Source organism: Artibeus jamaicensis, unplaced genomic scaffold (genome assembly GCF_021234435.1).
Source record: "Artibeus jamaicensis isolate MK-2021 breed Jamaican fruit bat unplaced genomic scaffold, CSHL_Jam_final contig_1284, whole genome shotgun sequence".
Lineage (NCBI taxonomy): Eukaryota > Metazoa > Chordata > Mammalia > Chiroptera > Phyllostomidae > Artibeus > Artibeus jamaicensis.
In genome coordinates, this window is record NW_026521249.1 from 2,741,564 (window position 1) to 2,754,677 (window position 13,114).

Consider the following 13,114-nt stretch of genomic DNA (forward strand, 5'->3'; position numbering starts at 1 on the left):
TCACAGGTTATTAAATATTTTACCACATTTTTTTCTTCAAAAATTTTTTTCCTATTTTCCTCCTCTAAAACCTAGGTGCGTCTTATGGTCTGGTGCATCTCATAGTCCTAAAAAATACTTCTTCAGTGAGGGAAGACTTCGGGGTAAGTCAGAGATTGCTGGGTTTCTGCATACTCTTTCATCACCTAGCTCAGCCTGAAGCACTCTGACATTAATCTAAGCACTGTCACTCTCCGTTTTACTTCCTACACCCTACCTTGCTTCTTCTCCCAGGAGGAACAGTACTGTCTCTTAATTTTTATGTCGAGAGAAAATTCTAAGTACTGTGGTTTTGGATGTTGAGGATCTATGCAGGGTTACCCTTGGGTTCCATTCCATCTGGCTGGTCTGCAATCCATAAATATTTCGATTGATTCCCCAAAAAGTAATCCTCCTCTTATCTCTCATTTTGAGAAACAGTTATTCATTCAAATCATGTGCTTTCAAGAAATCTAGGTTTTTAGAAACAGAGGTGAGTCAAATGTGCACGACAAACATAACATTAGGGGACAAGGCCACCAGGAAGCTGTCTAAAAGGTCCCAGGGAAGCACCAAAGGAGAGTGCCTAACTTTCTGGGTTGGAAAAAGTGGGGTATATTAGTTCTCCAGGGCTTCCATAACAGACTACCACAGACTGGGTAGCTTACACAACAAATGCCAGGTGGCCTTATGTTTTAGAATGCTCTCGGCATACTTCCTCATGAGTATGTTTTTGTACTCCTGAATTTAAAGTCACATATAGCTGGGTTTATTAATATTTGTGACTCACCAAAATTTAGAAACTTATCTTGTCACAGTTCTGAGGCAGGAAGTCTAAAATAAGGTTGATAGATTTGGTATTTCCTAAGGCCTCTCTCCTTGGCTTGCAGATTACTGTTTCTCACTGTGTCCTCACCTGGTCTCTGTGTATTTGCATACCTGGTTTCTGGTGGATTAGGGCCCACTCTAATGGCCTCATTTTAACTTAATCTCCTCTTTAAAGGCCTATCTCCAAGTGAAGTCACATTCTGAGGTAGTAGGGATTAGGGCTTCAACAGATGAATCTTGGGAGAACGCAGTTCAGACCCTAACAGAAGGAAATAGGGAGTCTTTAGAAAGACAATTACCTGAGCTGAAACTTGAAGGACAAACAATTCACCAGGTAAACAACAGCAGAAGGACATTGCAGGTAGACTAAAACAACAGCATGTCCAGAGAAAAGATAAAAGCACACAATATTGAAAACATTCAGGGAGACACAAGATTAAATCCGTATTTTAGAAACTTCCTGACATCAGTACTGAAAATTAACTGAAGAAGAGAGACAGATAGAAAAGTTAGATTATTATAATGGGTCAGGAGAAGATAATGGTGACAACTTAAATCAATGGCAGCAAAGATGAAGGAGCTCAGTCAAGAGACTGAAACAAAACAAAGCAGGTTTGCAGGTGTTTCATGGTGGGTCATGTTGTTTAGACCAACCCTTCCACAGGTAACAAATAAGAATGCTGAATAAGGTATTTTAGAATTATCTTCTGGGTAAAGAAGAATTAACAAGATAATAAAAAATCACCAGGCCAAAGTATAGGTAAAAACGAGAACGCATATTGTCTAAGAATGACTTCTAGCATCACTTCTATTTAAAATTTTGCTAGTGATTTTTGTAAGCACATTAAAGCCAAAGAAAAAGGGAAGCAAAAAAGAAGACACAAAAAGTCAAAGATTGGAAAGGAAGAAACTAAATTCACATTGTTTATGGTTAATACAAATATGTATGTGAAAATACAAAAGAATTATAAGAATTACTAAAATAAAAAATTATAAGAATTAATAAAATAATTGGACAGAAAATCAAGATCAACTATATTTCTATGTGCCAGCCAAAAAATGTTGGAAAATAAAATTTATGAAAAGGTACTATCTATAATATGATCAACAAATATAAAATATCTAGGAATAAATCTAACAAAATATGTCTAAGACTTTTATGGAGAAAAACTTTAAAATATTTATTCATAGACTTATAAAAGATATGACTATAATATATTCATGGATTAGAAGGCTTAATGTTGTAAAAGTGTAAATTCTACAGTGTCACAGTCAAAATTATAGAAGTTACTTTGTGGACATTGAAAGTTTAACTTTTAAACTTTTATAAAAATTTAAAGGGACCAAAAAAATAAATATACTCTGCAGAATAAGACCCTTTACTGCTATGGTAGTCCCTTTTCACCTACAGGGATGCGTTCTAACACCCCAGTGGAAGTGCTCACTCTGTATGTGCTGCTTTTCCTTACCCATACACTCCTGTGGTAAACTTCAATTTATAAATTGGGCACAGCAGGATATTAATAACACTAATAATACAATAGAACAATTGTAAGAATATACAGTAATAGGAGTTGTATATTTGTGGTCTCTCTCTTTTCAGTTATTTTTATATGTTTCAATTCAAACCCATTCCCAAAACTGTGTAACCATTCCTTACTTGCAGCAAATGGCTTTGTGTCACTTGTTTTTGGTGATCCCTTGCTGAAGTCTTTGTATAGGCTCAATGCTTTCTGGTGCAACATGTTGCCACCAGTCAGAACACATTTTCTGTTCACATCTTCCACTCATGCCTTTTCCATCTTAACTAAGCACTTATCATGCACTGTAGCAGTAACTATTTCATTCTGAAGTGTGACCTCAAAACTAACATGGATTTCTTTTCCCTTCTTTACAATTTTGTGGATAGAAGATTCGTTCTTACCATAAATCTTGGCAACCTCAGCACACACCTTTTTTTCTCTTTAAATTGAGAACTTTAATCTCTTAAAAGAAGCACTTCATGGCCTCTCCATGGCACATCCAAATTGCCAGCACCACTCTTCTTGTGCTTTGGGGTCACTATTAAGTAAAGTAAGTGTTACTTGAACACAAGCAGTGTGATACTGTGACAGTCAGTCTGATAACTAAGAGGACTAGTAAGTGAGTAATAGGCAAAAAGAATATACATATTTCTTTTTAAAAAATACTTTGACTTTTTTAAAAAGATTTTATTTATTTATTCTTAGACAGAGGGAAGGGAGGGAGAAAGAGAAGGAGAGAAACATCAATGTGTGGTTGCCTCTCATGTGCCCCCATACCAGGGACCTAGCCTGCAACCCAGGCATGTGCCCTGACTGGGAATCGAACTGGTGACCCTTTGGTTTGCAGGAGGGTGCTCAGTCCACTGAGCCACACCAACCGGGGTAAGATTATATATGGTTCATCATGTTATACAGAACGGCCTGCATTTTAAAACCTATGAATTAGTTATTTCTGGAATTTTCTATTTAATATCTCTCAGACTACAGTTGACCACAGTCTGAAACTACAGAAAGCAAAACTGCACATAAGGGGAACAACTGGCCCTGTACAGCATCATCTCAGTATGCCAAGGTTGTGAGTTCAATTCCTGGTCAGGGCACATACAAGAAGCAATGAATGAATGAATAAATAAGTGTAAAGCAAATCGATGTTTTTCTCTCTCTCTCTTCCTCTCTCTCCAGAATCAATGACTATATCCTCAGTTGAGGATTAAATAAATATACATGTATATTTTTAATTAAAGTTTTTGTTCATATAAAGATTCTACTAAACCTGGCAGGTGTAGCTCAGTGGATTGAGCACGGGACTGTGAACCAGAGGATCGCGGTTCGATTCCCAGTCAGGCCACATGCCTGGGTTGCAGGCAGGTTCCCTGCAGGCCAGTTCCCTGCAGGGGATACACTAGAGGCAACCATACATTGATGTTTCTCTCCCTCTCTCCTTCCCCTCTAAAGATAAATAAATAAATAAAATCTTTAAAAAATTAAAAAAAAAAGATTCTATTAAAGGAGTGTGACGGATACAGAAGTGACACTCAGAGCGCCATTCAAGAGATGACTTGCTGACCAGCTTCAAGGAGTGTGGTGGGATAACAGCCTCCACCTGTTAGCATCATCCAGCTGTTGAGCCAAAATCATGCTATGCTGTGGTTCCCCAGTCAGAAACGGAGCAAACTGCGATAGCCAAGCTCACTTTCCTCTTGGGTTGGTTCCCAACCAATGACCAATTGAGAAGGCAGTGGTAGAAGGTATGTACCACTTCTGACCAATGGGGGCGCTCATAATGATAATTTTTTGTCCCAGTGCCCACTTGTTGGCTGGCCAAGATATTTTCAGTTGGAGTTGTTGCCCGACGACAACTCCTGCCCGACCCTACCTCCTCCCTTTTCTTTCACCGGTGTTACTCCTCAATAAAACTCAAATTTTTAATTCCATTTCAGTGTCTGCTTTAGAAAGCACCAATTTGCAAAAGAAATTGAAAAGGTAAGCCACAGAGTGGGAGAAGATATTTGCTGTTTACGTAAACAATATGAGGTTTATATGCAGATTTATAAATAACTTTTAGATAGCAATAAAATAAAGATAGACATCCCTATAGGAAAATAATTAAAGACTATATTTTCCACTCAACAAAAAAGAAATATTTCAGGACATTCCATAGCCTTCCTCAGGTAACTCCACAGCATTGCACTGCATTCCTCACCATTAGGATGCTCTTCATAATCCCTAACTTTAGTCCCTGGTGCCAAGACTTTGCTATTTTGACTTTAGTGGGAATGGGAAAGTCACTGCTTGAATTCTGACTCTCCCAACAACAAATGATACCAGGGGACCCAGCTACTCTTCTGGAAACCAGCAGCTGCACAGTATCTTTATTGGTTGGCCTAATTTTCTAATCTCCCAGAAAGGGTGAAGGATAAAAGGGAAGGTAAAGCTAAGATGGATGGTATTAGATGAAAAATCAGGAGTAAAATAAAAAATAATAGATTTAGGAACTTCTGCCAAGATGGAGGCATAGGTGGAAGCACTGTGCCTCCTCCCACAACCAAGTATAAAAACAACAAAGTTTTAGCAACAAAAACGCAGCCAAAACCACAGAAAATTGAACTTCACGGAAGTCTGACAACAATGAACCCTTCAGCCAAACTGGTAAGAGGGGCAGAGCCAGCAACAGAGCAGGGTCGGGCAGGAAAGATCCACCAGACCTACAGGGGCACAACCCAGGCATGCTGGCAGCCATAGGCGGATCCCAGTTGTGGAAAAGCGGGCGGACTCACTGAGGGCGCGAGGTGGCAGACTCACTGAGGGCTGACCATGGTCACACATTTGCGCGCAGATAAACCAGTGAAGGAGGGAGTGGTGAGACAGATCATGCAGGCCCCAGTGGCAAGAACCAGAAGAGGGGACCGCCATTGTCCCTCTCTGACCCAACCCCCACCTACAGAGTCACAAACCAGTGACCTGGGTGGCCCCACCCTGATAAACAACCAAGGCTCCACTCCTCATACCTAACAGGCACGAACAGATCAAAACATGGCTCAAGAAGAACTTAGAGCCCCAGAGCCGATAAATCTAAGCAATGAAGAAATAGCCACTTTCAGATGCACAGTTCAAAACACTGGTGATCAGGATGCTCACAGAACTGGTTGATTTTAGTCACAAATTAGATGAAAAAGTGAAAGCTACACTAAGCGAAATGAATGGAAATGTACAGGAAAATAATAGTAATGGAAAGGAAACTGGGACTCAAATGAAAGGAGTGGACCAGAAAGAGGAAAAAAAAATGACCAAACAGAAAAGAATGTAGAAACAAGAATTCAAAAAAATGAGGAGAGGCTTAGGAACCTCCAGGACCTCTTTAAACGCTCCAACATCAGAATTATAGGGGTGCCAGAAGGGGAAGAGGAACAGCCACCAGTGGAAAACTTATTTGAACAAATAATAAAGGAGAATTTCCCCAATCTGGTAAAGGAAATAGACTTCCAGGAAATCCAGGAAGTTCAGAGAGTCCCAAAGAAGTTGGACCCAAGAAGGAACACACAAGGGCACATCATCATTACATTAGCCAAGATTAGAATGAAGGAGGGAATCCTAGAAGCAGCAAGAGCTAAGGGGACAGTCACCTACAAAGGAGTTCCCATCAGACTGTCAGCGGATTTCTCAAAAGAGACCTTACAGGCAAGAAGGGGCTGGAAAGAAATATTCCAAGTCATGAAAGCCAAAGACCTACATCTAAGATTGCTCTACCCAGCAAAGCTTTCATTTAGAATGAAAGGGCAGATAAAGTGCTTCTCAGATAAGATCAAATTCAAGGAGTTCATCATCACCAAGCCCTTATTATATGAAATGTTAAAGGGACTTACCTAAGAAAAAGAAGATAAAAAAGATGAACAGTGAAAGGACAGCAAACTCACAGTTATTAACAACCATACCTAAAACAAAAGCAAACTAAGAGGACAGCTAGATCAGGAGCAGAAACATAGTAATGAAGATCTCATGGAGGGTTAGCAACAGGGGAGTGGGAGAAGAAGAAGGGGGGGAAGGTACAGAAAATAAGTAGCATAGATGGTAGGTAGAAAATAGATAGGGGGAGGGCAAGAATAGTAGGGGAAATATAGAATCTAAAGAACTTGAGACACGTGATCATAAACTAAAGGGGGGAACAGAGGGGGGGAATAGAACAACTGTAATGGTATAATCAATAAAATATACTTAAAAAAAGAAATATTTCAATGGCCAACAAGCAAGTGAAAATGTATTTAATCTTACTAGCAATAAAGGAATGCAATTTAAAATCATACTGAGATACTGTGTACACCTAATAAAATGAAAAAATTTTTAAGTCTGAAAATTTCAAGTGTTGGTGTTGATAATAAAAATAAATGAAAGAGCCCTGGCCATGTGGCTTGGTTGGTTGGAGTGTTGTCCCCTACACAAAAAAGGTTGCAGGTTCAACCCCCAGACAGAGCACATCCAGTCAGGGCACATATGCAGAGCAATTAATTGATCGATGTTTCTCTCTCTCTCCCTTCCTCTTTCTCTAGAGTAGATGAACATATCCTCGGGTGAGGATTAAAAATAAATAAATAAACAAATTTAAAAGTGGAATAAGCATTGCTGAGAGAGTCACTAAAAAGAGTTGGAGGCTATGAAGGTAGTGGGGCCTAGGCAGCCTGCCACATCACAGCTGCTATTAAGTTGCTAAACCTGTTGCTAATCTCAGCTCAAGGTCCAGACACAAACTTCCTGGAACAACTGCTGTAGAGACGCATGTAGACTTTAGTTTCTTGCTTGTAGTTTTTGCCTCCCCATTTGCATATTGGAACTAACCAATCCTTGTTAACATAGCCAGCAACTCTTCATTTGCATGAAAGAATTGCATTTTGTAGTTTTTGCCTTTATGAATCCTTCCTGTCTTTCTTCTTCCCAGGTTCAGTTTGGTTTGCTACCTGAATCTGCATCTCTCAAATTGGAATCTTTTTCCTCAAAAAACTTATATCAAGTATAACTTGGAACAGCATTTCCAACAGCATTTTGAAACACCAGCATTATTCAGTAATGTGGAAAACAAACATAGCCCATGACCTAAAAAATCACTCCTACATTCCTCAGAAATATACACGAGGACATCATTACAGGTATGTTTCCAGTAGCATTATTCACCAAAACCTGAAAACATTCCAAATGTCTATCAGTAGTTGAATAGACAAATAAATCATGGTATATTCATGTGGTGAAATATCATATAGCAATAAAACAAGTACTACTATACATGATAGCATGGTTGACTCTCACAAACACAATGTTGAATAAAACAAGATACTCACAAAAAATATGTGGTTTATTTAAGGCAGGCAACACTAAACCGTGTTGCTTAGGAATGAATCTTATTACAGGTAAAACTATGTTATAGTAAAACTAAACAGGTTAGCAAGAATATCAACATAAAAGTCAAAGTAGTACTTGTCTTGTGCTGTGGAGTAGCTATAATTGGTAGGGGCATGTGAATGCTAGTAATGTTCTATTTTGATTTCACCTGGTTGGTATGTGGATGTTTGACTTATGAAATAGTAAAAAAATAAAACAAAAGAAACCTTTTTCATTGTTTTCTTACTATTACAGATGAGCTGAGGCCTAGCAGATGTGAATGAATAGATCATACAAGAGCCTGGGGAAGAGCATTCTACAGAGAGGGTGCCACCAGCTCAAAGGGTTGAGGAAGCAGAATAACTCTTAAAAAATGTTTTAAGATTAAATTTATTGGGGTGACATTACTTTAAGCTTTGTTCAAAGAACTAAATAGGGGATGATTCAAGCACACTGATCAAGGGCCAAGGTGGTAGCTAGCATATGAGGCTTGCATAGCACGAATGCGTTGAACCACGCAGGCCACAGTGAGGAGTTTGAATTTTATTCTGAGGGCAATATAAAGCCATTGATGGGTTATATTCGTTTATTTTTTCATGCCATAAGCTTATTTACAAATACATCTAGTGTGTTGAGTTCAACATTTTGATCCAGTTTTCAGAGAGACTGCAACTCTTAAAATGCTCTTCATATCTGTTCCATGGATTAACTGAAACATCCTTATTTTTTAAGCAGTTGATGTCATAGTATAAAGAAAGGTGCAGTAAATCTAGACCCAAAGTACAAAGTCATCATAGCTAGTAACTGCCACTTGTTTTCCACCGAAAACAGCAAATTCTTCCCTGGACCTTCCTCAGAGTGGCTCCTACAGACCACAGAGGTTGTGAGTCTCCAAATGCTCTGTCCCAACATTTTGCTTTTCAGTTTATGCCCTGTGAAATGGGCATAAACTGAAAGCAGAAAAAATGGCGCTAGTACACTAAGGCCTTTTTTCATGACCTTGTCCGCTTTTGTGCAACTATGGAAAGGGTGATGGGTTTTATTTTTTAAAATATTTTATTTATTTATCTTTAGAGAAAGGGGAAGGGAGGGAGAAAAAAAGGGGAGAGAAACATCAATGTGCAAACAATACATCAATTGGTTGCCCCTAGCATGCCCCCAACTGGGGACCTGGTGGAGAATCCAACCAGTGGCTCCTCAGTTTGCAAGCTGGCACTCAATCCACTGAGCCACACCAGCCAGGGCCATTGATGGGTTTTAAACAGGGAATTGGCATGGCCTGGTTTTCTTTTTTTTTTTTTTCTCTTCCCTTCCCTTCCCTTCCCTTCCCTTCCCTTCCCTTCCCTTCCCTTCTCTCTCCCTCTCTCTCTCTCTCTCTCTCTCTCTCTCTCTCTCTCTCTCTTTTGAAGGTTGTTCTGGTTTAAAACCAACAAAATCAACAACAAAAAACACCCTAGAACAAACAACTGATTACAGGAAGGTAGCAGGATAAAAGGTAATTGCTTTTCTATATACCGGCAACGAGCAATTGTAATTTGAAGTTAAAAACACAATACTACTTACATGAGCACCAAAAACTAAAATACTTAGGTGTACATCTTTTAAGAAAATATGTACAAAATCTATATAAGAAGAACTACAAAACTCTGATGAAAGAACTCAAAGAAGACAAGTAAATGCAGAGATGTTCTATTTAAATATCAAGAAATAAATATAGGAAATTCAATATTGTTAAGATAGCATTTCTTCCCAACTTGATTTATAAATCAATGTATTCCCAATCAAAATCTCAGCAAGTATTTTGTGGATATTGATAAACTAATCTGATTGTAAAGTTCTTATTGAGAGGCAAAAGATTCAGAAGGGCCAACACATTATTGAAGAAGAACAGTCAGAGGATTCTTAAACTGCCCAACTTCAAGACTTACTTAATGTTACAGTTATCAAAACAGTGTAATATTGATGAAAGAATATACAAATAGATTAATGAAATAGAGAGCTTAGGAATAAAACCACACAAATATAGTTCATTGATCTTTGACAAATGAGTAGATAATTCAATGGAAAAAGGGCTGACTTTTCAATAAACTGTGCTAGGACAAGTAGACATCCACACACAAAACGATGAGTCTAGGCACCCACGTTATACCTTTATAAAAACTAACTGAAAATAGATCACTGTCCTAAATGTAAAATACAAAACCATAAAACTTCTAGAAGGCAATGTAGGAGAAAAGTTTAGGTGACCTTGGGTTCAGCAATGACTTATTAGATTAACAACATTAAAAGCCTAATCCATGAAAGAAAACAATCAATACGTTGGACTTCATTAAAAGACACTTTTGAAGGAATAAGACAAACCATAGACTGGGAGAAATCTTTACAAAACACATTTCTGATAAAGGATCGGTATCCAAAACATACAAAGACATCTTAAAACCCAACAAAAGAAATGAACCACACAATTTTAAAAAGGGAAAACATAGTTTAACAGAAACCTCACCAAAAAAGATATACAGATGCTCCACATTATATGTCATTAGGGAATTGCAAATTAAAACAATAAGATACCACTATACACCTATTAGAATGGATAAAATCCAAACCATTAACAATGCAAATGCTGACGAGGACGTGAAGCAATGGAAACTCTCATTCATTGTTGGTAGAAATACAAAATGGTACAGCCACTTTGGAGATAGTATGACAGTTTCTCACAAGATTAAACATTCTCTTAAAGTATAATTCAGCAATGGGCTCCTTGGTATTTACCCAAATGAGTTGAAAACGTATGTCCATACCAAAACCTACACACCAACGTTTATAGAAGCCTTATTTATAATTGCCAATACTACTGGGAAGTAACCACAATGTCCTTCAATAGGTGAATAGATAAATAAACTGTGGGATATCCAGACAATAAAATGTTGTTTGGGAATAAAAAGAAATGAGTTATCAGGTCACAGAAACACTTGGAGGAGCCTTAAATACATACCATTATGTGAAAGAAGTCAGTCTGAAAATATTTCACACTGTAATGGAGCGCAGCGGATTTTGGGGGCAGTGAAACTATTTTGTATGACACATAATGGCAGATATATTTTGTCAAAACTCATGGAATACACAACACAAAAAGCAACTCCTGATGTAAATTCCGGACTTCAAACGAAAAAAAGGTTTTTTGCCAGAAGAAGAACCCCAAGGAGAGCCCATCAAAAAAAAGAAGGGGAAAAAAAAAGAAGACAGAAGGAAAAAAGGGGGGGGGAGGAGGAGAATAATTTCCACTTGCAAACCAGAGCAACCAGGGGCCTCGTAAAAAAAAGTTGGGAAAAGGCCCACAAAACCAGAACCCCCCCGCCGGGGAAAAAAAAAAACAGGCCTATTAATACGGGTTCATCAATTGTAACAAAAGCACTGCACCAATACTAGTATAAGTAATAAAGGAAATTGTATGTGTGGGTTGGGAGGGGGGAGGTATGTGGAAGGTATGTGGGAGGAACTCTGCATTTTCCAATCATTTTCTCCCTAAACCTAAACCTGCCATAAAAATAATCTATTAATCATGTTTTTTTTAAATTAAAGGACATTGAATGGGAGGCATTTTTACATAAAAAGAAACAGAAAGGATTTGTCACCAGCAGATTGGCACTGCAAAATGTGCTAGAGGAAGCTCTTCACCGTGAAGCAAAATGATACCAGATAGAAAGGGGACCTATAGAAAGGAGTCAAGAGCACCAGAAATGGTAAATATGTGGATAAAGATGTTTTAAAAACTGGGGTTATATGTCAATTACACCTCAGTAAAAAAAAATAAGGAAACTGGCAAGGTAAATGAACTGACATGGTGGAGGGCTCTAACATTTAATGAGAATGATGCAGTACATTAACCATAAGTAAACTGTGAAAAGTTAAAGATGAATATTTTCATTCCTGGAGTTACCACTAAAACAATCCTCTAATTGTAAACCTCTAATAATGCAGAGATATAGCTAAGAAACCGAGAGATCATTTTAATTTATTAACGCGAAAGATAAAGAGACAAAAAGAAAAAAGAATAGACAGAGCAGGCTTTGGCCAGGTAGCTCAATTGGTTAGAGTATTGTCCAGATAGGCCAAGGTTGTGGGTTTGATCTCCAGTCACAGCACATACAGGAAGCAACCAATGAATGTGTAAACAGATGAACAACAAATCGATGTCTCTCTTTCTCTCTCTCAAAATCAAGAAATAAAAAGTAATTTAAAAAGTAGATGGGGCAAATAGAAAACCAAGTAACAAGATGGTAGGCACAAATTCAATCATATTAAGCAATTACATTAACTATAACTAAAAGGTAGATCTTGTTAGAATGAATTTAAAAAGAAAACTCAAAATATCTGAGGTATATGAGAGACACATTTTAAGTATAAAGATATACCATGAAATATACAAAGGTATACCATGAAAAATTTAATTTCGAAAAGTCAGAGTGGGTATATTATCATCAGATAAAACAGACTTTAAGACAAGGAGTATTATTAGAGATAAAGAGAAATGTTTCATAATGAGAAAGAAGTTAATCATCAAGAAGTCCTAACAATCAATTCCACGGGAGGTACGGTAAGCACAGGGTGGTTTAGTCAGGGACTTGGTAAACTAGGTGGATTGCTGGAAGAGCCAGTGGCTTCGACCTTAGAATATGTGAATCAGTGTGATAGCACTACAGCTGTACACTTGTTTTGGAACATATGGCCCTAAATTAAGCTTAGATAGTTGGTTTTGCATATCATGGTTTGGTACAGTTTATCTGCTCTGTGTGTCAGGGAACAGTTTGCTTTGTAAGTGCTTGTGGCTGTTCCGAATTCTAAATTGGACAATTTGACATTTATTTTAAAAATATAATTAAGGGGATATGCTGAGAAAACTGAAATTAAGAGGTGAAGGACACAAATGGATCAAGGAAGACTTAAAATTTGTGACTTAAGAAATGTAAAAATGCAAGTGTCATTTATTGGAATGCAGATAGTAGGGTTAGGGCTAGGGTTAGGGTTGGTTGGGGCAAAACAGTCCAGAGTGATGTATGTATATAACACACAACCCTGGCTGGTGTGGCTTAGTGGACTGAGCACTAGCCTGCAAACCAAATGGTTGCCAGTTTGATTCCCAGTCAGGGCCCATGCCTGGGTTGTGGGCCAGGTCCCCAGTAGGAGGCGCATGACAGGCAACCACACATTGATGTTTCTCTCCCTCTCTTTCTCCCTTCTTTCCATTTTATCTAAAGATAAATAATCAATGAAATCTTTAAAAAAATTTAAAAATAACACACAGACACAGACAACAGTGTGGTGATAGTCAGAGGAAAAGGGGTGTGGGGGCAGGTGAAGGTGAGCAGGGGGGATGA

The 13,114-nt window shown here is 38.1% G+C and overlaps 1 protein-coding gene across 1 annotated transcript; it reads right to left on the reverse strand.

Moving 5' to 3' along the window:
* Positions 1-8,477: 8,477 nt before the first annotated feature.
* On the reverse strand, positions 8,478-8,648 carry LOC119065249 (cytochrome c oxidase subunit 7C, mitochondrial-like). The gene has a single exon (XM_037167188.2). It carries the CDS (start codon positions 8,646-8,648, stop codon positions 8,478-8,480), a length of 171 nt encoding a protein of 56 aa, XP_037023083.2.
* Between the last annotated feature and the right edge of the window lie 4,466 nt (positions 8,649-13,114).

What these genes read in the sequence shown, in the direction of transcription:
- LOC119065249 (XM_037167188.2), bottom strand. Translation starts at nt 8,648, where the DNA reads ATGTTGGGACAGAGCATTTGGAGACTCACAACCTCTGTGGTCTGTAGG.